This window comes from Acomys russatus, chromosome 18 (assembly GCF_903995435.1).
Source record: "Acomys russatus chromosome 18, mAcoRus1.1, whole genome shotgun sequence".
NCBI classification, from domain to species: Eukaryota; Metazoa; Chordata; class Mammalia; order Rodentia; family Muridae; genus Acomys; species Acomys russatus.
Window position 1 is genome coordinate 57,269,229 of NC_067154.1, and position 24,682 is coordinate 57,293,910.

Below are 24,682 nucleotides of genomic sequence, written 5' to 3' on the forward strand. Positions count from 1 at the left end.
GCTGAAGCACCTGTTGATATGCAGATCTTCCCAAGTCTCCTAAAAGTGCACATAAGCACAGGAGGGATGGACCTTCTTCATCATCTCACTTTTATACATATTTTATTACTTGTGGTTTTGACACAAAGACTGTAAATGGAGCTGCAGAGACAACTGTATGGTTAAGAGTGTGTGTGTGTGTGTCCCAGCTTGGTTCCCAGCACCCACTTGGGGTTGCTCACACACACCTGCCTGTAACCACAGATCCAAGGTGACCTACCTCCTCTGGCTGCTGCAGGTACCTACACACACTTGCACACCTTCTTCCCAAGACACTTATAAGAAAATGACTTTTTTTCTTAAAAAAAAAAAAAAAGAAGAAGAAGAAGAAGAGTATAATAAATAACCCAGTTTTCTAGTTGTGCCTATTTTCACATGTCTAAGCCTCACTGTATGGCCATAATCAAGCTAGTTCAGAAGAAATGCCTTCTCCTTCCCCCGCAATGAAGATTTATGTATTTGACTTTGAAGTCAACAACTGTGTAGCCTTTAAAACCAAATCAAATGCAACATCAAATTACCTTGTATTCATTTAAGTGAGTTTTCAGATTTATGGCCGATGTGCTCAGATCCATACAGCGTGGGGAAGGACAGTCACTGAGGATGTCTGTATGGAGGGAAAGTGTAGTAAATACCTGAGAATTAATTACTTGTAAGGTTAAGGTCCATTCTTGAAAAGAGTCGGGTGCAATTTATCCTGCGATCAATTTGCAAGCACTCCAAGTATAACAAAGCTGTAGGTGGCTTGGGCATGAACCAGTCATGCCAAACAAAACCGATTTCCCTGTCTGACTGTGACTGATCCTGTGGACTAGCAGCATCCACTGGTTATAGCCCACTCTGACCTTTGCATAATTATCAGTGCTTTCTCACATGGAATAGTCATTGACAAGCTTGTAAAAAATACTGTGGTTAGATTAATAATCAGGTAGATATTGAGCTGACTTAGAAAATGCTCTTGGAGTTAGCCAGGAAATGCTATAAGAACCGATTTGTGGCTATTTGCAAGTTTCCCATAACTTTGATTGTCAATCTCAATTATCTTTTCAATAAAGAGTTTTATGGATAAAAGGGGGAATGTCCTCATTGAGGATGGAAGCAGGGTTAGTGTTGTTGTAGGATCTTGAATAGATTTTCACAATGAGGCTTTTGACTTTCAGTAAAGTATAGTGACTTTCAATAAAGCATAAAGGTGACCTGAATTAATTGCAAATGAGTTTCTGGGTGATGACTATTTTTTATGACAAGAAAATAAACCCACTAAGTCTGATAAAGTAAGGTGCAAAAATAAAAATATTGTTAACCTGAGTTTTAACCACATGCTCCACTGCTCTGCCACAAGCCACACTTCCTATTACAAAGGCAGGGTACCAGAGCTGACCCCAGTACCTGCATGTCTTGAAACCAAAATCTACTTAATCGTGGGGTAAAAATGTTGGCGCACTCATAGAAGCAGCATGACATTGGCTTCTCAGTCATTGAAAGACCCTAAGCAGAATGATTTGAGAGCTTCCCGTGTGTAACCTTCCTAAGCCCTACTAGGACCATCCTGTCATTGGAATCTTCCAGAAGATAGGACTTGAGTAGCTGGCATAATCAGACCATTCCATTCCTGGCAAAACTAACAAAAGTTAACGAAGACTATATCAAGTTATTCATTCTTCCACTGCTATGACATGCCTTATCATGCATAAATGTTTAACTGTGGTGTCCATCTCTTTGATATTTTAGAAAGATATGATGTTCTGTGTTAGCTTATGTTTTCTCTCATGGGGAGGACACATCTTGGCAAGTCTGGTTTTTATGTAATGGATGATCATACGCAAAATCAGTGTTACCCAACTGGATACATCCTGGTGCTGCTAGTATACTTAAAAGTAAACATCCTCACAGGAGAATAGGGTGCCGAGGGGGGAGGGGATCGGGAAGATACAAGTGAGGGAATAACAATAGGGATGCAATCTGAATAAATTTGTAAGAAAAATTAACAAAGATGAGAAAATGTTTTTTTAAAAGGAAACATCTTTAAATAACTTTAGAACTCTGGAGAATGTGGAGATTTACTTTCAATACTAGTTTGTTCTGAATGTAGTTTTACCTGCATAGATGAAATAAAGGACTAAAATTTCCTTTATCTACAAGATAGTTGATTGCAACAGTTTTATTCCAGGTACCTTATCTAATTAGTGAAACTTAGTAAAGACAGATGATTATGATTAATGTATACATAGTTTAGGGGAAATTACGTTACTAGGATAATAAATAAATAGACAGGGTATGAATGACTCATACCTTTAATCCCATTACACAGGAGGCAGAGGCAAACAGATATCGGTGCATTTCAGATTAGCATAGTCTATACAGTGAGTTCCAAGACAGGATGGGCTACACTGAGCTCTTGTAGCAAAGACAAAGCAAGTGGTCTGGCTCCCGCTCTCACAGCCGTTGCAGTACATTGAGCTCCATAGAGAGAGTGCAGGGCACGATCCAGCCAGACAGGTACCTGGCAACTCTGAGCCTCGCGGATGAAAATCAGCTAAACATGGGCAAAGGAAATCCTAAGAAGCCAAGAGGCAAAATGTCTTCATATGCATTCTTTGTGCAAACTTGCTGGGAGGAGCACAAGAAGCACCCGGATGCTTCTATCAGCTTCTCAGAGTTCTCCAAGAAGTGCTTAGAGAGGTGACAGACCATGTCTGCTAAAGAAAAGGGAAAATCGAAGACATGGCAAAGCTGACAAGCCTCATTATGAAAGAGTAATAAAAACCTTACATTCTCCACAAAGTGGAGACCAGAAAGAAGTTCAAGGACCCCAATACACCCAACAGGCCTCCTTCGGCCTTCTTCTTGTTCTGTTCTGAGTACCACCCCAAAATCATGGGAGAACACATGGCTTATCCATTGGTGGTGTTGCTAAGACACCAGGAGAGATGTGGAACAACACCGCCGCGGATGACAAGCAGCCCTGTGAGAAGAAGGCGGCCATGCTGAAGGGGAAGTACAAAAAGGACACAGCTGCCTGCAGAGCTAAAGGAAAGTCTAACGCAGCGAAAAGGGGTGGTCAAGACTCAAAAGAGCAAGAAAAAGAAGGAAGAGAAAGATGAGGAGGAGGAAGAAGAGGACGACAAGGATGAGGAAGAAGATGGCGATGATGAATAAGTTGGTTCTAGCACAGATTTTTTTTTTCTTGTCTAGAAAGCATTTAACCCCCCGGTACACAATTCCCTCTTTTTAAAAGAAAAAAAAATTGAAATATAAGGCTCTGTAAGTTTTTTTTTAAACTGTACAGTGTCTTTTTTTGTGTGTAGTTAACACACTAGCAAATGTGTCTTTAGCTAGCCCTTTCCTGGTGGTATTTTCAACGGCCACTGACCTTACCTGGTACAGGCAGGTTCTTGTTGGTGCACAACACAAATTAGTTATATACGAGGACAGTCGGTTTTGTTTTTTGTTTTTTCCTTTTTGTCTCTTTTTTTTCCCATCTTCAGGGGTCTGTGATACAGCTTATACAAAGACAACTATTACTCTGTTAACTGAATACCATTCTATAATTGGAAAAAAAAATTGCAGCTGTTTTGTTGACATTCTGAATGACTCTATGTAAATACAATCTTTTTTACTAGTAAAAAAACAAAAAACAAAAAACAAAACAAGCAAAGAAGAAAAATAAGGAAATGAAACAAGAAAAAAAGGAACCACACGTTCTCTTTTAATGAGGTAATATTTAGTTTTTGAGCTTTCTTTGATTAAATATATATTCATATACACATTTATTTAGCCTCCTTTTATAAAAGAATACAAGTCTAAAACTTTAAAAATATGACAATAAATTTGCCATCAGTTGTAAATATGAGAATACAAATATGTCATCAGTATGATGTAATTATTGATTATTGAGTTTTAGGCTTTTTACCCTGGAGTAGTTTTTAATACCATCCGGAATCTGAATATCCATCTTAGGAGTATTTTTTATACAAATTCACTTTTAGTTTTTCTTTCCCACATCTCCCCTTTATAAAAACAGAGTCTTTTCTCATACAATATATCCTGAATACAGTTTCCCATCCATCTGATGCACCCAGGTCTCCCCCACCCCCAACCCATCTAGCTCCACCCCCTCTCAGTCTCTCATTAGGAAGGAGCTGGCTTCTAAGAGATAACAGCAAACATAACAAAATAAAATATACTAAGATAAAAACCACAAAACCCCCACATCAAAGTTGGGCAAGGCAGCGCAACAGAAGGAAAAGAGCCCCAAGAGTAGGTACAAGAATCAGAGACCCACTCACTCTCACACTCGGGGGTTCTGTAAAAATACTAAACTGGACACTATTATATAAATACAGAGGACCTGGCGCACACATATTGGCCCTGTGCTTGCTGCTTCCATCTCTGTGAGTTCATATGAGCTTTGCTCTGTTTGTTGGTTTAGAGGGCCTTGTCCTCGTGTTCTCCATCTCCTCTTGCTCTTACCATTTTCTGCCTCCTTTTAGCAGTTTTCTGGTCTCTGAAGAGAGAGACATCCCATTTAGAGCTCTGTGTTCCAATGCCTCTCTTTGTGTGTATTATCTGGCTGCGGGTCTCTGTATTTGTTCCCAACTGAGCCAAGCATGCTCAGGCCTTTAATTCTAGCATTTGGGAGGCCGACTCAGGTGGATCTCTGAATTTGAGTCTAGCCTGGGGTACAGAGGAGTTTCGCTACAGCCAGAGTTACGTTGAGAAACCCTGTCTCAAAAATAAGTAAATAAGTGCGCGCACACACACACACACCATTTTTTTTTATTAGACCATATGTGCAGGCTTGCTGGTGGGAATGAAAGAAGCTTAATATGACAGGAAAATATGTTGTGCCCCTCATTGAGAAAACAGTCTTAAGCAGATCTTTGTCTTGATCCTTCATCCTCACACAGTACATTTTTTTTGACTTGTCATTATCTAATATTCTTTGATATAGTTATAGAACAATCTTAAGCTAATATCAACCTAGTATTTTTTTAAAGACATGTCTTCACTCCTAAATTTGATTTTCAGTCATCATTTACTTCAAATAAAAGTTTCCTCTTTCATTTGTGTAGGTCTGCTGTTGGTTTCAAGAGCTGGTTGTGATATGGTGCATAGGCTGCCTTTAAGCACGTGTTCTTCACACTCCGGCCTGCAGTTATCGACGTTCGTTGCTATGTTTTCATTTGAAATTTCTAAATACTTGTATATTTATGGATCATAACACAAGCTAGCTGGATAGCTCCATCATAGTCAGCTCTGATTTACCTGTTGGACATAGTTGGGCCAGTTTAAAGTAGTGTGCAGTAGAGTTCAGTCACACACACTAAAATCGTGTTACTCTCACCCTTTCCCACTGCTACTTTGGAACTGCACACTTTGGGCTCCCTGTCATTTGACATCCGTGGCACACTGAGCCAGAACCTGACTTGGAAAGAGACGGAAATCTGCTTTGGCAAAGGATCTGTCAACTGACCCATGAACAGAAGCAAGATTGGGCTGCCCTTTGAAATACACCCATTGAATTTTATTATCTGGAGAGCACCTTGTGTCTCTAATCTTGTGGAAGGTTAGTATTCTATCCATCAGAGCAAGATTAGAGTGTGAGGTGATGTCTGCCCTCAATGATAACCGGATGCAGGGCTGAAGCCAGAAAAGGAAGATTTACCACCTGCAAGCCCAAAGTGGAGGGGAGTGGGGTGGGGGTCGCATTGACCAGGACAGATTCTTTGTCAGTTCAACCAAAGCAACCAAATCCTAAAGACTGCCTTTTGAAAATAGCTTTGCAAATCTTTTAAAATAATTCCTCCCTAAACAGAATTTTCTTAATTATTTCACGCAGTGTATATCTTCGTAAAAATCACACGGATAGCTTTGGTTCCTTTTATAAACACAATAATATATGTAACTCAGAAATTAAAATATATGTGAAGTATATTCATATATTAAATATTTACCAGTAGATTAAAATCAACCTGTCTCTTTTTAAGATTTAATTTGACTTAAAAATAATAGAAAAATAAGAGGCAAGTATTTAATACTGAGGAACTTCCTGGAGCTCATTAATTGCCTTTTATTTTTAGTATAATAGTTTTATTACTTCTTTAATTTTATACATGCATACAATCTATTTTGATGAAATTCATTCTTAAAGAGGATGATTTCTATTTTAGATATATTTGATTTTATAAGGAAAACAGTCATCATAAAACCGTGAACATAATGATTATTTGTTTTTTAATGTTTTCCCTGGGTGCTGGAAATTGAACCCAGGGCTTCTCACATACAGGCAAGCACTTTATCACAAACCTGTAATTCCCAATCTGACTTTAATAATTTCTTTAAAAGAGCATAAGATCTTAACCTTGCACAAACTGCGGTGACTTAATAATGCAGAGTGGAAAAGAGAATCTTCCCAAGGGAAGATCTCACCAATTGGTTACCTCACACTAAATGATCAGCTCCAAAAATGTACATAAAAGTAGCGCTATGCAGACTGAGCTGCTTGCCTTTATGTGTGTGTATTCACACATGTATATAGCAACACTTAATCAAATAGATGCAACGAATTTGATAGAATGTCAGAAGGGAAGGGAGCAAATGCTGTAAGTACATTATCAAAAGTATAGTAATTTTATAATGGCTGTAAGAAAATCTGTGAAAATTACTGGTAAAACAAATGTAAAAAGTTTTAAACATAATTAGGGCAACCACAAACCTTGTGGTTTGTTGGCTCTTAGATAATAATTCATGTCTTAGTCCATTTTGCCATGAATCTGGATTTCTATGGTCTGTGTATTCATCAAAACATTGCCAACTGCCTTTGAGTTGAGACATCTGTGCATATTAGGCTGGCCACTTGCTGATGATAAAATTAAGGGCTACAGATCAGACCTGGGACTGTGCTCTTGCCAAGTCCTCCCCAACAGGTTCAAAGTCGTTGTAAGTGAGGTGAGTGTTAGAGTGTTAGGCGTTGGATTTGCTCTACTGTTGGTGCCCCCATTGTCGGCACCCCTGCTGTTGGTACTGCCAATGTTAGGGTGTTGTTTATGTAAACATTGTAACAACTACTCATCGTGATCATCAACTTTCCACCAAAATCTCCACGAAGAAACCGAGCAAGGATCCCAGGTTTATAAGCATTTGCATCTAAGGCTTTCATCTGAGATGACTATATTAATGGGTGTTTTGTATTGGCTTGTGGTGCCATCAATTTGAGAACCTTTATTTGGGAAAGCAAACTATCAGTGCTCTGAAAACTCTTACAGTTGTCTGTGTGTGGTCTCCTTCATTTAGACCTCTGTTAAGTAAAGCAAAAAAATTCCACCTCTTAGTTATCCTAGTTTCAGATGAACCTGCGAGAATATCATACAATTTTGGCTTCAAGTTAAGCCCATTAATACAATACTTTGTGCATCCTTGTGCCTGTACAGCTCAGCCTTCCCCAGAGTCTTTAGCTTCTACTTTCTGTCTTATGTGCTTAAGCACTGCCCTGCTTACACTGGGTCATGCCTTGTCTTTCTTCCTTGGCTATTAATTAGCCCAGAGACTGTCACATCCTGTTCTTCCTCTTCCAGTGCTTCCCTTGGTCTTGAATCACTCTGCCACTCGATCGTCAGTGATGAAGGTGGAGGGTACTTGGGATGCATCTGTCGCTAAGGAATTACAGGACAATGAGAAGGGCATGACCGGTCATGGCCTCTTGGTACCCTATGGCTTCTGTGCTGTGGTGTGTGTGTGTGTGTGTGTGTGTGTGTGTGTGTGTGTGTGTGTGTGTGTTCATCATCACATCTTCTCAGCCCATGCAATCTCCCTTGTGCATTGATCAAAATCAAAGTTTGGAAAAACATAGGAGCTGTCTCCACCATGGTTGTTTGTTCTCTTTAAAATTTCCATCATCTTTTTCTTTCATATTCTACATATATATGAACATATATATATACACACATATAAATTCATTAATAAAACTTGTTCAGTGCATGCAATGTCATTTGTGTGCATATGTCATCAGAGCTGATCAACTGGTACCTCTTTTTAAGAATTTATTTATGTGTATGTGGCTGTGCCTGTGCCTGTGCCTGTGGAGACCCTGCCATATGTGTGTGAGGAGCTGTGGAGACCAGAGAGGTTGGCAGGTACCTCAGAGCTGGAGTTACAAGCAGTCCCAGCTGTCTGATGCAGGTGCTGGGAGCTGCATTCAGGTCTTCTGCAGGGAGCAGCAAGTGCTCTTGACCATGGAGCTGCCTCTCCAACCCTGTAAAAATGATTCCAGAGGAAAGTAGAAGTTGAAAATTGTATGAAGGAAAAGGTGACAGAGGACGCAAGCTCAGTGCCCCATGTCCACAATCCCAAATCCATGTCTCTGGATTGACATGAACAGTGAGCTTACTCCCATGTCACATGGCTCGCTCTTGGTGGTTTTGATGGTGCAGTGTCGGGTGAACAAAGCATGGTGACTGTGGAAAGAATTAGGTGTGTGACCCTCCAAATACATAGTAGAGAATGGATCACTCTACATATAACTACCACCTTCACTTGGAAATTTAATCACTTCTTTCAGTTGAGAAAAACAAACAGGAAAAAGTGCTAAGTCACTTTAATATTATACTTCTTTAGGCGTGCAATCCAGAGCTGTGATGAGTGCCTTCCTTAGGAGAAAAATGAAGCTGACTCGTGGGCAGGACCTAAAGGGTACCTGTGGAACAAAGCTGAAAGAATATAATGATGCAAATGAACCAAGAACGTGTCTTCTGGTTTCCTGCAGTGCCTGGGGGGACAGAGAAGTGCCTGCCTTGGCTCAGAACAATTGTTTGCTTTGGGCAGAAACTGTCAGCAAATTTCAAATTTAATTCATGATTGTGGGAATTAAGAGTTTGTCTATACCACCTGGAGAACACAAAGGCACTAATCAGTCTTGCTTACTTTAAAGATGTCTTCGGGAAAAATAGCCTGCCTAGATATAAGCATCTATCCCCCGACTGTGGGAAAGCTCACTGAGTATAGAAAATGTTTCACCTCATAGAATCTGAATTCTAGTCAACAATTTCTTGCTTTGTTATCACAAATCTGCCCTTGTCAGATGGTCCTGTATCCACACTAGGTTCTGAAAAACTGTCTGCCGTTAAGTCTTTCTGCTGACTGTACATTAATGGTAATAAATTGAGGGACTTTGGTGCAAGGTATTGACTAGGTTTAATGAACACTTATAGTCGTAAACTGATGATTTATCATTAAAGATGTCTTCATGGAAAAGTCTAGTCGATTAGACAAATTAGGAAAACATAAAATGGTAGAGTTAAGTTGACCTGAGTAATGCATTAAATATGTATTATTATAATGTTAGTTGTGCATTAATTGATGTCCTTAATAATAAATTAGCATACAATTATACTATTACTAAATGTTTTTTTCTTTTTTTTTTATTAATTTATTCTTGTTGAGACAGCTGGGTGATGCTCAGCTGTGTCTGTAGCACATTCGCTGCTATCCAGAGTTGCAGTAAGCATAGGCGTAATATAGTCTCCAGGGACCTGTGCTGTTCAAGATAACGCCTGGTCCCCTTTATGTAAATGACAAATGTCCCTCAGGGAACACTGAGTTAGGACAGTGATATACCTAAATTTCCATGGCCTGGTCATTTTTGTTACTTGTAATAGGAATAATTAATAATTCTTTTGTTAGAAATTTATTTAGGAAGTAGAATATCTCTCTCTCTCTCTCTCTCTCTCTCTCTCTCTCTCTCTCTCTCCTCTCCTCTCTCCTCTCTCTCTCTCTCTCTCTCTCTCTCTCTCTCTCTCTCTCTCTCATTGTCCAGTTGCATAGATGAACTTTGCTAGTGGTACCCATGCTTTCTCGCATGCCTTTGCCTTGACTTTGACACGCTTAGCAGAGTTAGGACCTCATCCTTGTGAATCTCCTTAGTTGGAACAAAGAATATAAGCATCCATTCTTCTAATGACATCACATTTTCCTAAATTAAAACCAGTATTAACCAGTATTAAGCTAGTTAGCAAGTGTCACAAGACTCTGATATCATCAGAGAATAAAGATAGGGTTTATATGTAATGTACCAGGAATATGTAAATACATCCCTCTGAATATATATTATCGACAATGTGTGCACTGTTATAAAATGATGTATGTTTACATCTATCATAAAGTGAGACGCATTTTTGTTAGATATTTTAGCATCCCTTCTTAAGCCAATCGCTGTTTCTTACTCTAGCAAAAAGCTTGGGTTTTATGTTTGATTCTCTCTTCTAATTGATGTGAAGTATTTGAGGAAAATAGAATCCTAGAGATTTTAAGCATGCTCCCCAGTTCCAACTACCCACATCAACTAATTAGTATTAGAGGCAGAAGTTACACACATGCACACACACACACACACACACACACACACACACACACACATACGCGCACACAGAGAGAGAGAGAGAGAGAGAGAGAGAGAGTGGAATCATTTGGTCTGTAATTCATGTACCACTTTAGAATGCATCTTGAAATTTGATTTTATGAATCACATAGGGATTTATAATACTTCCCATTAATTGTTCTGATGACGCTGTGAAAATCTGACTGGGGATAAAGCCATTTCCCAGGTCTTGTGTCTCGTGATATTCCTCATGCACTGACCCAAACTCTTGCAAGAGACAGAGAGAAAAGGTAAATGCATACATTTTGTTCTCTTGTTTCCATTTGAACGGAGTTTGTCCTATGAGTGGTGAGTTGGGAACGACTTTAAAAACAGAAATCCTCCAAACATTTTATTAATGTGCTCAGTTTACAACCCAAATGTAGCCCCTCTCATCTCTTCCCTGTCTCACTCTCCCTCCTCCCTCTTCCCCCTACCCCTGTCCCCTAGTCCTTAGTGAGGAGAGACCTCCCCTATCATCTGACCCTAGCCTATCAAGTCTCATCAGGACTACCTGCATCCTCTTCCTCTGTGGCCTTACAAGGTCACCCCACCAGGGGGGAAGTGACCAATTAGCAAGCAACAGAGTCTATGTCAGAGGTAGCCCCTGATCCCCATATTAGGGCACCCACATGGAGACTGATCTCATTGGCTGTATCTAAGCAGGAGATTCTAGGTCTTCTCCATAGAGATTTTTAATATTGTATTCTGTAGCTTTTGACATCACCTAGCCTTCGATTAACTGCTAGAAAGAGCTAAGTTATGATCCTTGTTATAATATAATTAGTTTAATTTATGAATATGCAGAAATAAATGTATACAGAGTAAAAGAAATGTGAGCTGGGGACACAGAAGTAACAAATCAGCAATAAACTTATACACATGCCTTGTCTCTCAATAATTATAGATTCTAATTTCTCCTTTGTGTATAATTTCAACCCCATAATTTTTAAAAATGCACTCTGAAGTTCTACACTTTTACAAAGTATGAATGACGTTTAAGAAAAATATATATATTCCAAGCAGATCTTCCTTCCTCCCCTCATATGCTCGCCTTTTTAACTTTATTGCAAAGAGCTAAATAATAACAGAGTTGTACTTATTTGAGACACCAATATGAAATCAAAACTCCAAAGAGACTTTCTTCAGTTCACGGCCATTTTCCACACAATGGGATAATTGTGTCTGTGCAAGACAGTCATGTGTGAGGCTGCTTAGGAGTTCCTAAGTTCACACTATGGTGGTGTGCTGGAACCACTCACACGTATGCAGGCAGACTGTGGTTTTACTAAACATAAGCCCACAGATGACAATGACATGGATGACAGTGACTTGAGATGTGCTTAGCCCAAGCAGGTATAGTTAAGGCAGGGAGAGTGACTGTGCTCCCCAGAGGACACTCTAGGCATTCTTGTTGGAAATCTGTGCTCCTGGCACCAGCCAGTAGAAGGCGGTGATGTAACTGCAGCCTATGGTGCCAGGAAAGAAGAACTGAGTTTAATAGTGCTGAGCTTGAGACAGCTGCAGTCCACACGTAGATCCAGCTCTGAAGTACTCCACAAAGGCGGCACTGCCTGTGGTCTTCAAGCCCTAAGCAATGACACAGTCTTTGCATTTACTACAAGATCACAGCCCCTGGACGGGGGAAGCCCATGGCCAATTTCAGAATCATTTTTGTTTGTTTCTTTGCCTTCAAAATACACCACAGATACAGGTTTTCCTTCATTAACACAACTAATTGAATCAACTTTTTCTTGGTAAAAAATCAGCTTATAGTGTAAGAAAGCGATTTTTCTGAAAGAAGAACTATTTTGAAAGCTGACTCACAGCTGTGGAATAAGGAAGGGCACTTTAATTGACTGAAGCTGGAAGAAGTCATGGAGGAGATAGGTGGGGACTGCGCTGTGTGTGACTCACAGCCGTTACAGGGCTTCACTTCCTGAACCACTCGATCCTCCAAGACAGTTCCTCATCTAAACCATTCTATGGCTAAAGTCCGACTTCTTGTAATCTTAGAGGAAAGGAGTGGAAGACACAAAATTAAGGAAAAGATACAGGGTCAGCCTCTCCTCTGCTGTCCTGGAATCTGTAGTCATGTGCAACTACAGCTGTCAGTGATGACACCATTTTCACAGTTTGATTTCTACAATCAGTGGCAACAATGGTGTGAATAATGTAAGTTCACACCGTCATCTGAAAACATTTCTTTTAATTTTTATATTCATATCTTTATTTTTAATTCTCTCTCTCTCTGTCTCTCTCTCTGTCTCTCTCTCTCTCTCTCTGTCTCTCCCTCTCTCTCTCTGTCTCTCTCTCTCTCTGCGTGTGTGTGTATATGTGTGTGTTTATGCAGGATTGTACATGTATATATACCAAGCTGCTTGTCTCCTTCTATAATGTAGATCCTGAGGATCAAGATCAAGTCATCGGGCTTAGTGGACCAGGTTTCTTTGTCTGGTGAGCCATCTTGCTGGCCCACCACACAGCTTTCTTAAGTATAAGTAACCAGGTGTAAAGGTACACACCTATAATTTAGTACTTGAGGTACCAGTAAGGTACCACCTGTAGTCTAGCACCTGTGGTACCAGCTGTGAAGATGCACACCTGTAGTCTAGCACCTGTGGTACCAGCTGTGAAGATGCACACCTGTAGTCTAGCACCTGTGGTACCAGCTGTGAAGTACACACCTGTACTCTAGCACCTGTGGTACCAGCTGTGAAGTACACACCTGTAGTCTAGCACCTGTGGTACCAGCTGTGAAGTACACACCTGTAGTCTAGTACCTGTGGTACCAGCTGTGAAGGTACACACCTGTAGTCTAGCACATGTGGTGCCAGGTGTGAAGGCACACATATGTATTCCAGCACCTGAGGTACCAAGAAAAGACTGTTGGAAGTTTGAGGCCAACCAAGACTATATGAGATCCTATCTCAAAATGACAAAACTAAACAAAAAAGCCTATCTGGGAATGTAGGAATAGAAAGGAAATTATGTCATACTGCGCTTCATCCCATCTGCATGGTCTCCAAGCTGCCTTACACAGGCTATGCCTATCCTCAGAAGTGTTATATAATGCCACCTTTTGGGCTTGATTCCACTGTGTCCTACAGTTGTCAGGATGCCTACGCTCGCCTTCTTTCCCCTTTAGTCCTGCATGGGAATTTCCCTTCAGTCATCCACTTGGGTATTTCATTTGAAATTTTCCTGATGTGTACTTGGGGCACTCTTAGGCACCCAGAAGTTGATTTTTTTGCTCCTTATGTGGCTTCTGAATCAGTAAGCCACATGTTATAGTCTTGCTTTTGGAAGAGTGGCAGCTGTTATCTACAAGACTTCTCTGACGTGTCAACCTGCCCTGAAGAAAGCGGATGTCTGCATGGAGCTCTCCCCTGTAGGTGAATAGAGTCCTCCAAGGCTAATGCCAGCAGGGGAAGTTCTTTTGTGCACCTGTAAAGATTTCCTCAGCCCCGAGCAGCCAACTTTGATGTATAGTTTGTGATTAGGGAAGACAAAATCAAATAGCATTTTGTTCAGACAAACTGTGTCTCATAGATGAGAATTTTTGTTGACTGGAGTCTTTTCTCAGGTATGCACTTTGCCTTTTCCTATTAAACAAAGGTTTACAGTGAGGTCACTTTTTCTTTTATTTCTCCTGAATTTTACTTTCTTTGATGTGTTAGAACATAATATTTTCATCAGCAAAATGGATCAGATAACTGTCTTTCAAATCTCAACTTTGTTTGGTCGGCTGAGAAACAAATATGACCCAAGCGTAAGTCTTTAGTTCAGAGTCACCCTTCAAAAGGTAGAAGTCTCCGGGCCTGAGGAAGATGAAATGTGGGTGCTCATTTGGTAACCATTAGTTTTGCTTCCTTAGCTTAGATCCTTATTTGTATCAAACCTAAAATTTATGTACCCTAATGTTGTAATAGTAATGTCTTGGTGTGTCTCCAAATCAAATGTTAACTTAGACCATAAGGCTAGTAAACCATGCAGTGACTTTGACCAAGGGGAACTTTTGTGAAGTAGCACAGACTGGCCTTGAACTCATGGTCCGTCTTCCTAAACTTTCCAAATGCTGAGATAATAGTCATGTACTGCCAAACGTGGCCCAATAAAATGTATCTTGAGCCATATAGATTAAATTACAGTATCTTGGTTTCTGTACTCAACAATGAACAATAATTTAGACATAAGAAAATGCATCATAAGACAGAACAAGAAGGCCATGTTTTTATCCACTCACCTTCAAAGTGGGTTTGTCCCCACTATGTCAACACTCCCCTGTTAGAACAGAAGAATGCCTTAGGGGCGTCATCAGCCTTCATAACAGGAAAACACAAATTCCAACTCTACAGGTAAATACTCTGTCATCTTAGGTCAGGATACTCCAAGTCTGGTTGGATGATCCAGCACTATTTGTCTGTCTGTCTGTGTTTCTGTCTCTCTGTCTACACCGCATTATTGATTACTAACAATATATTGCAGAAGGCACTACTCTGTGTTCCACAAATTAAGCTTTAATTCCAGATTCCAACAAAAAAATAATTGACATATGGAAGGGACAAATGAATAAGCTGTTCATAGCTCAGGATTAAATACATATTCCAGTCTCATTATGTTAGGATTTTGCAATTCAGTGACTTTCCACTTGTGATTTCCACTTCCATTCGTGTTTTCTCTTTCCAGTCCTGTGTTTCTTTTTCTAAGATTTTTAATTGTAGAAATTCATGGGTACTGTGATAATTTGATACATGTGTATGGTGCATAGTCATTAAATCAGGGTGGTTTCTATTTCCTTATTATTAAACATTTTTAATTTTTTTATTAATAGACCATTGTATACATTTGTGAGTGTGATATTCAATTCATAATCTAATATGTCCTAATCAAAAAAGGAATATTAATATTTCCATCTATTTTTCAATTACAGAGGTTTAATAATATGTAAATTAATTTTACTTTTAGGGAAAAATATATTTTCTGGCTTAAAGAAAAATTACACAGGTTAAGTTAGCCATGAAGACTAAATAATCTCTTAAATTTTGATACATCTGTGAAAAAAGAAAAACTATGAGAGATATATTACCAATTAAAGAAAATTAACTCTTTTTAAAATCTTTAAATTGAAAAAAAATCTATTATAATCATCATTCTTGGCTAATGCTTGTATGGCCAGGAAGTAGTTTCCCAGTTATGCGTATTTGTAAATAGTAAACATTTATAAAATATAAATACCAATACAAGAAAGGCATTCTTTCTCCATGAAAGCCATCAGTAGCCCTCTGTAACCTCAGTGGCTTTGGCGTTGTTTGAAAACAGCATAAAATAATCATGATCAGGATGAACGTGAATTAATCATACAGAAGATGTTTGATTCCATACAAGTCTGATTGGAAGTTTAGACTCAAATACCGAGTCCTCCAACTTCTGGGGGGGCGGGGGGGCACAGAATCTAATTAGTCCTAGAGATTGCGCAGAGGACAATTCACCATCTTGTCCTTCTGGGCTTGGAAAAGAGTTACCCAAGGCTCCCAAGGAAGAGCTGTTTTTGAGTTTCTACTCGGAGCCCTCGACATCTGTGGGCCTGCGTCGGTGCCTGCAGAAAGACATGAGATGCTGTTGGAAGCATGAACTGATGAACAGAGAGGGCCTTCTTATCTCAGCCCTCTCTCACCCAATCGACACTCTGAACGTGGGATGAAGCTCTCAGAGGCACGTTCCGCAGGAGCACATGTGTGGAATGACTCCTGGGTTTATGAATCTCTGGCGAGCATGAAGGGCCTCCCGACTTAGCCTGAAAGAACCCCAGCAGTGCCGGCTGCCTCTACTACCTGTAATTTCTGTCTTAGGCTGAGTGTACCCATACATTTACAAAGACCCACAAGGGGGAAGGAAGAATCCCTCTGTCAATATACAATTTTCATTTAAAAACTCCAAATCAGAAAGCCAAGCTGTCAATATTTTGCTCAAACTCTATAAAATGATGGTTTACGTTTATACCGATAGCCTAAGCTGTCCCATGGCTTTGCTGTTCATTAATATCACCTAAGTTAGGTTCTTCATAGCTTCATCATTAAATGATTTAATTGCATGAGTTTCTGGACGTTGTTATGAAGGAGAGATAAACATGGTTTTTGTTTAGATCACAAGTGGGGCATGAGAAAAAGACTTGTGAGAGAACAGGTGATGTTTATCCCCTTAGAAGTCGTACCACCATGTGAGGGAGATTGGTAATTAAGCAGCTGAAAAATATCCTTGACCAAATGCTGAGAGGAGGTATAAATGGGAGCCAAACACAAGAGGCGGTGCCTTTGGAGTTGGGAGATAGTTTTGGCTGTTCATCTCTGCACTTCGAGATGCTCCTAGAGAGAACTGCTCGCAGGAAGGCTTTGGGGCTCCGGCTCCTGCTGAGCTTCCAGGTTCTGGTTGCTCCAGGTTCCAGCAGAAGAAATCCTGCTGATTACGCCAGGAGAATCATTCCTTGGAACTGATATCCTTGCGGTTTTGTTATTGTATTCTTGAATCTTCTTTTCCTCTTGTTTAGGTTAGTCGGGTTATAAGTGAGGTACTCTCGGTTAATAAGTTCGTAATAAAATATATTTGTTAAGAAAATTGAGCCTACATTGTTAGTTGACTTCGTTGACAGGAATCAGAGAGATTCCAAATGTTTCATCAGTTTCAGCACACCTTTTCCAAGTACAGGAAGTCTAAGTTAATTAAAACCTACCACTGTACCCAGTTTGTGAAAAAAAGTGAGGAAATATGTTGATTAGTATTCATTTGCTATTTCATTAATGACGAGCCTTTGCCCATTATGTTTGCACTTTATTTTGACTTGAGTTTCTGTAAGATTTTCTAAAATTTAATAATACTTGAAAAAATAATTGAACTATTTTTAGAAAAGCATTAATCTCCTGATATAAACCGATGCATTTTAAACTCAACATCATTGGGTCTTAGGATTTCTTTGTCTAGTAGGAAATAACGTATGCAATCAAGTTCATTGCCCTCAATGGTCTACTAATGACTTCATCATAGGATGGTTTTTTCTTACAGCTGTGCATTAAAAGTGTGTATGTTGTACTTTGAGCACAGTGGTAGAACACTTGCTCAGCATGTGTGAGGGTCTAGATTCGAGTCTCAGTGCCACTAAAAAAAGAAAACAGGAAGTAGTTACGGTTAAGGTAAGTCATGATCTTAGGCTTTCCACAGAGAATCCACTTATGACTGCTTTTTTATTTGCTCTCCAGAATTTTTCCGTGAGCTGCTGGAAAATGCAGAAAAGTCCTTAAATGACATGTTCGTCCGGACCTACGGGATGCTGTACATGCAGAACTCGGAGGTCTTTCAGGACCTCTTCACCGAGCTGAAGAGGTACTATACAGGGGGCAACGTCAACCTGGAAGAGATGCTCAATGACTTCTGGGCTCGGCTCCTGGAGCGCATGTTCCAGCTGATAAACCCCCAATACCACTTCAGCGAGGACTACCTGGAGTGTGTGAGCAAGTACACGGACCAGCTGAAGCCATTTGGAGACGTCCAACGGAAACTGAAGATCCAGGTCACGCGCGCCTTCATTGCTGCTCGCACCTTCGTCCAAGGCCTGACAGTGGGCAGAGAAGTCGCCAACCGAGTTTCCAAGGTAAATGACGGCGAGCTGTCTATCTTATTCGGTCTTTCTGCTTTCCTTAAAATAACAATAATGTTAATAATAGTAATAGTAATGTTTATAAACAAATTAAGGCAAAAATTCTCATTCCCAGTGGTCTCTGCTCTTAAAGGCATAAGGTACAGGCCCAAGCTTAGTTCTTATTTTTTTTCCTCTGTAGAACAAAAGAAATTTCAAGCCATTCTATATGGCTTGATAATTAATGTAGATATTTATCAGCAATGTAGCGAGTTTTCATTAGTAACACTGTTAAAGCAAGACGGCGTCCACTTAGCATCACCACATCAAAGTTTGGGAGATGATAAATACTTAAGGAAGATTCCAGTCACGTTCTAGTCCCCCAGTGAAGGAAGGAGAAGGTCTCCAATGGTGCTGAAGGTAGGGACAGCACAGGGGCACTGCCCATCTCTTCTTCATCAGTGTGGTAGAGCTCCTCAATGGTGAAAGTGGAGCCCTTGCCTGGCACAGGTGGGAGCCAAGCACATTCAGGGGACTGATGGATACAAAGTGTAGGTTCTGCCGGGTTGTCCCTTGGGCCATCCGTTGTCTTTGTAAGTCCATGCTGTGTGCTATATTGGACTTACGAAAAAGATAAATCACTAATCTACTTTGGGGCCTTTCCTTGAGGAAACTGTCTGTAAACCTTTAATGCAGGGATCATTCTGGGCCGCTGGCTTTCAACATTGAATTTTTCCTTTGTGGAGCATATCTGTGTTTGTTTAAGCTCTGCCTTGACATTTAACTGCCTTTATGAGGTGGGCCTGCCCATTTATGAGGTCAGTCCTACAAATAGCCTAAAAGATGATTTATATAAGAAGTAAAGAGAAAAATATATAAAAGGAGCCTAGTATTACGTCTCCTAAAGTAGGTCATATTTATACAGAATTATTGCCAAACAGTATTTTTTTATTACAGGTCTGTGCTGAAGAGCCACAGACATTTTTTTCCTATTGGTACTACCCTAAATTTTGTTGTTGTTCTTCCTTCCCTCCTCTTCCTTTTTTCTTTCTTTATTTTTTTCTTCTTATCTCATTATCTAAATCTTGGCATAAAGATGTGTAGTCTACATTCTTAAAAACACTTCTCTGGGGAATAACTTGAAGTTTTTATAGTAATCCCTTCTCATAAAAGTATCAGCTTCTGCCAGACATGTAATCCATGCACTTGAGGGGCAGAGGCAAGCAGATCTCTGTAAGTTTGAGGCCAGCCTGGTCTACAAAGTGAGTATAGGACAGCCAAGGATACATAGAGAAACCCAGTCTTGAAAAAAAAAAAGTTTCTAAAAAGTTACAGCATACAGAAGCATTTTGTAAAACACACTTTTAAAGTGTTATTAACAAGGAAGGTAGTGATATAAAGGTCATATAACAAGGTGTGTTTAATGCAATGCTTTTTTACTGGGTACCAACAATGTGTGACCTGTTGAACAACCAGTTCCTTAGAAGTTGTTTAATAAGCAAGCAGTGAGGTAGAATGGCAAGACAGTCTATAAAGTATGAGGAAGTATACAAATACAAATGATGTCCTATGTGCCACAGCGAAGATATACCTTGCTTTAAGAAATAAATTTAATTAAGCTATAATTCAATAAGTTAAAGGAAACTGCAGTGGCAGAGGCTGACACCCCTGTTGAAGGATGAAATGTGCATTTGCGAAGGATGAAGTAAGAAGCGTGAATCAATGTGTGTGTGAATTCGGGTTGCTTGTGTTGATCATGCCTGAATGTAAGTAACATTTGGACTCATATGTCACAATCTGGAATAGTTCCAAGTGGATGAGAAACTATGTTTTCCTGTAAAATCTCTAAGGAGCCACAGAGGAGGGAGCCTAGTGACTGTTTGCACTTGTTTCTCAGAGGTTGGCATTAACAACTTCCCAGGATTCTTTCCTGCTCTTTCACAGAGTGTTGTGCTCTCTGGCCTCAGTTTACCACATTCTAACATGTCCCTCTTTATGATGAAGTACATCAGGGGCCAACTATGAGTAGAAAGTTATCTTCAGGGGGCTGAAAAGAAGTCTCAGAGGTTAAGGGCATTGACTGCTCCTCCAAAGATCCTGAGTTCATTTCCCAGCAACCACATGGTGGCTCACAACCATCTATAATGAGATCTGGTGCCCTCTTCTGGTGCGCAGGTGTACATGCAGGCAGAGCACTGTGTACGTAATAAATGAATAAATAAATCTTTAAAAAAGAAAATTATCTTTAAATTTTTCAAGAATTCATGAGGGTTGTATCTTACAAAACCATTTTTTTTTCACTCTAAGCAACAACTACAGAGGTTTGGAGTGTATTATAGGTAAAATAACTGAAGATGTAACTAATCTATACAGATCTTTGGCATCTGACCTCTGAGTTTCGGAGATAAAAGACAAGAGAGTGGTGTAGCCACGTGGGTAGGAAGGTAGGTGACAGTTGTGCCTATAAAAGAAAGACAGCGCTTCACTTCAAAGAAACTGAGCGATTTTCATTAAATAATCTATGTCTCAAAGATAGGAATTTTCACTTTTTTTTTTTTTGCCTCATACTTTCCAGATAAACTGCAGTAGGTTAGAAATGCATCCGCTAGTTCTGTGATTTCTTTATGACTGCTTTGTAGACCAAGAGAAAAGTGTTATAAAGGTTAATGATATTGAGAAGTGAAGGAAGAATTGAGTGTGGAGTTTAAGCCCGCTGTAAATCTGAAGTTTCCACATGCTCTGCTAATGGGAAGATTTGCAGTTGGCTCAGTGGTGGCAGAAGTTTCAAGATTCAGGCAAAGTTCACAGGTGGCATCATCGACTCTCGTCACTGTGTTTTGGGAATCTGTTCCCTCCAGTGTCTCATTTTATTTTCAGTGACATCTTAAGTCTTGGAAGGAATCATTGATAGTTTCTAATTAATTGTTTTGACTGGGAAATGTACTTCTTTGGCAAAACACAACAGTATGAGGCAAATGTTTTGACAGAACATCATAGTGAAATTCCTTTTTTTAAAGTGGAAGATTAATTTGTGGGCCTCAACAGAAGTATTTCTTTTAAACGAGCGCTTGCCATTTTATGGGGACAAGTGATGCTTCTTCTGGCCTTAAAATGGGGAGAATCTATTTGTAATACAGCCGAAGGTCTAGATGAAGCTTCACATGGTGCTGAGGTGAACAGCTATCATCAGGGAGCTAGGGAGGTTTCTGTATGGAGGAGCACTTTGTAGTATGCCAAGAGTTGTCAAGACAGGGAGTGTCCGAGTCTTTCGTGCTTTTCTAGAGTGAGTGTAATACCATGACTTTAGCTAAGCCAATTGAAACCACTGTCTGGTTGACTGCACCCATACCCTGTAACAGCCGCTCTCCCCTAGAACAAACCTGCAACTAGTGACATCTGAAGCGCCCCTACCATACCACATGAATAATGATCTCTGCACACTATGAAGTAATGTAGAGCACAGATGCACATGAGCGACACCATACTCACTGTGTGGAGCTCACCAACTTTAACTCAAAGAGAAAATACTCAGATCGCCAAAGACGACATAGAATTTATACAAAGCTCAAACACTGTGAAGCTCAGCAATACTAATCTTCAGGAGAGTTAAAAAAAAAAAAAAAAACTAAATGAATGTATGAGCTCAGAAACTTCACACTGAAAAAGAAAGGCACATAATGGTATGAATGATGGTGTATCATCCAGTCAAGCAAAGATACACCGGGGCTTTTAAAGTTATTGCTAACTATTTTTCATCTGGATGCTATATTTGGGGCGGGGCAGATGGGTATCTACATGTGTGACGTATGTGTAAAGTTATTCAAAGAAAGTACTGTGAGAAGTTCTTTACCAGGTGTCCAGTACTGACTCTTTACCTGTGGGTACAGTCAGTGAGCTCAGTATGTAGGTGTGAATTCTGTGGGTACATTCAGTGAGCTCAGTATGTAGGTGTGAATTCTGTGGGTACAGTCAGTGAGCTCAGTATGTAGGTGTGAATTCTCCCTTCTCCCCTCTTTGACTTGCTAACTCTTTCTACATTATGTTGAATAATATAGCAGGCAAAGTTCAAAAATTAAATGTACAGATCAGTTTTAATAGTATAGTATTTACCTGATTAAATCAGTGTGTGTAGTCTATTTTTTCATCATTCTACTGGACAAAATTGTGGTTTTTATCCTTTATGTATACCCATCATTGAGCAGAAACACAAGTGCTAACAGCTACTCTAAAGACTTATCAGGAAGACTGTACATCAGGCAGGGTCTCCTAAAGAGATCTTCACTGGGTGTCTGCCTACATGAAGTTTCTATCAGTCACCACAGAGGCAAACAATACTCTGGTGTCCTGCCTTGTCCACTATGATGCCATTTATAGACAAGAATATGTGACTTTTCCTCGCTTTTTAAAAATAAAAGTAATATCCTAGCCAGGCATGTAAGCCACTTAGTAAAGTATTTACAAGTTTAAGGACCTTCGTGTTCAATCCGCAGAAGTCTGCTCCATGCTCCCCCCTACCACACAGAGGGGGGCGGGACACATGTATGGTGACACAAGCCTGCAATGTCAGTACTTAAACATGTAGTGAGAGGCAGGGGTCCTGTGGGGCTCACTAACTGACCAGCCTAACCTAGTTGATGAGTTCCAGGCTCGTGAGAAATAATCTCAAAGAAAATGAGTAAATAAAACTGAATATTGCTCTAGGAAGAGTACCCACCCCTAGTACTCTGCCCTTCCCCTCGCCACACACACACACAACTTCAATAGGTAGCAGTCACGGCAGCTGTGCAAGCCACAGCACTGATTTATTTTATAAAGACTGAGCCAGGAGCAGGGCTGAGACCCACACTGTACCTGCAGCATTGACAAACACTGTCGTCTGTCTGTCTAGTCTTTCTTCCTTCGCTGTGAAAGGCAAGTGTGGCTAGAAGAGCTTTTATCCTGCCTGTATTTCCTCACATGCTGATGTCTTTAGATTTGAAGACTCGGAAACAGATCATCTACCACAGTAAACACCTCCACGTCAGGCCCTCTCTGATCACAGTGGAAAACCATTCTGGAAGAAGGACTGTGTGTTATATTTATGGGGGAAATTGTGTTCCGTTTTAATATTTGCAGTTTCGACATTTTAAGCTATAAAATAGGAACACCTGTGGTACCTATCTTGTGAGTTATTTGTTTCCTTCCCTCTGTGGTGATGTTTTGATTCGAGTTGATTTTCTAGAAATGAAAGGGACCACAAAAAGGGCTGGAATGGATGAAGACTTTTCATAGTTCATCCGTGCTTTCTGCACTCTCTTCTGTAATCCATCGTTATGCATTTGGAGCAATTAAAACCTCACTTTCACATAGTGCTAGAAAGAATGGGTGCAGCTTTTGAAATTATATATTACAATTTTATTAAATATTTTTACATATACATTTATATTATTACACATATATACAATAAACTACCTACAGTAAGAAGAACCGTGAATCAGGAGTTATATAAATGTTACATTCATAGTGTTTTGGCTATTTGTATTTGGCGACCTTGAAGAAAACATCTTACCTATCTTGGTAAGTCTAAAATTCTGAATGTAAATCGATATCTATCATATCTCATCATTGTGAACTTCAAACATCTATCTAGACCTAAAAACATCTCAACCCCTAAACAACTAAGCTTAATTATAAAACTAAACTATTGTCTATGCATAAAAAATGCTTCATGTAGGCTACAGAAGCCCTGTGAATTATTATTAGATGCCATTCTTCATATGGCCTGAATGAAGATTTACAGATATCTTTTTTTCTGCTCATTAATTGTTCTGTGCATCACGCACACTGTAAACATTTATAATTTTATGACTGCATAATGGCTGTGAGGAAGTATATGTTTTCAGAAATTATATTCTTTCTGTTTGCAACTTTAAAAAACATTCTACTCTCTTGCATTATATCCCTACCGCAGTTTCCCCTCCCTCCACTCCTCCCTCCACTCCTCCCTCCACCCCTCCCTGTGCCCCCAACATTCCCACCACCTCTTCCTGTGCCCCCAACGTTCCCTCCACCCCTCCCTGTACCCCCAACATTCCCTCTACCCCTCCCTGTGCCCCCCAATGTTCCCTCCACCCCTCCCTGTGCCACCCAACATTCCCTTTCCCCCAGATCTATTCCTCTTCCATTTCAACTTTTAAGGCAATGTAAGGATTTTATCCTCAAGGTCATATGATGGCTTGTGGATATTATATTTGGAAGGTACTTTAAGGATGGTTAACATATATTTCAGAATAAAATAGTAAGGAGACATAGGTGCAGTATGTAGTCTCACACTCGGCATGTTGAAGCTGGAAGGCTCAGGAGTTCAAGCTCAATCTTATCTACACAGCAAGTTTGGAAACTCAGTTCCCAAAGACCTTTTCTCAAAACAGTGTCATAAGTACTAAGAAACTGTTTCTTAAAGTAGTTTTTTGAAAACTATGATGTACTGATGTCCCAGGTTCTGGATTCACTCTGTAAATCACAAAAGAAGAAGAATTCTAGGTGTCATGAGAAATCAAATTCTCCTCCTGTGAGTACTAATGGCAAATGGGAAAGCCACTCTGGAGTCTAGAGAAGTA

At 39.9% G+C, this 24,682-nt stretch overlaps 1 protein-coding gene across 2 annotated transcripts in view; it reads left to right on the top strand.

Moving 5' to 3' along the window:
* Nucleotides 1-24,682, top strand: part of Gpc6 (glypican 6) — a 1,044,456-nt gene that overhangs the window by 512,670 nt on the left and 507,104 nt on the right. For both annotated transcript variants that reach the window (XM_051160960.1, XM_051160961.1), the window contains exon 3: nt 17,707-18,098. In XM_051160960.1, the coding sequence (XP_051016917.1) occupies nt 17,707-18,098 (392 nt within the window). The remainder of the gene's footprint in view (nt 1-17,706; nt 18,099-24,682) is intronic.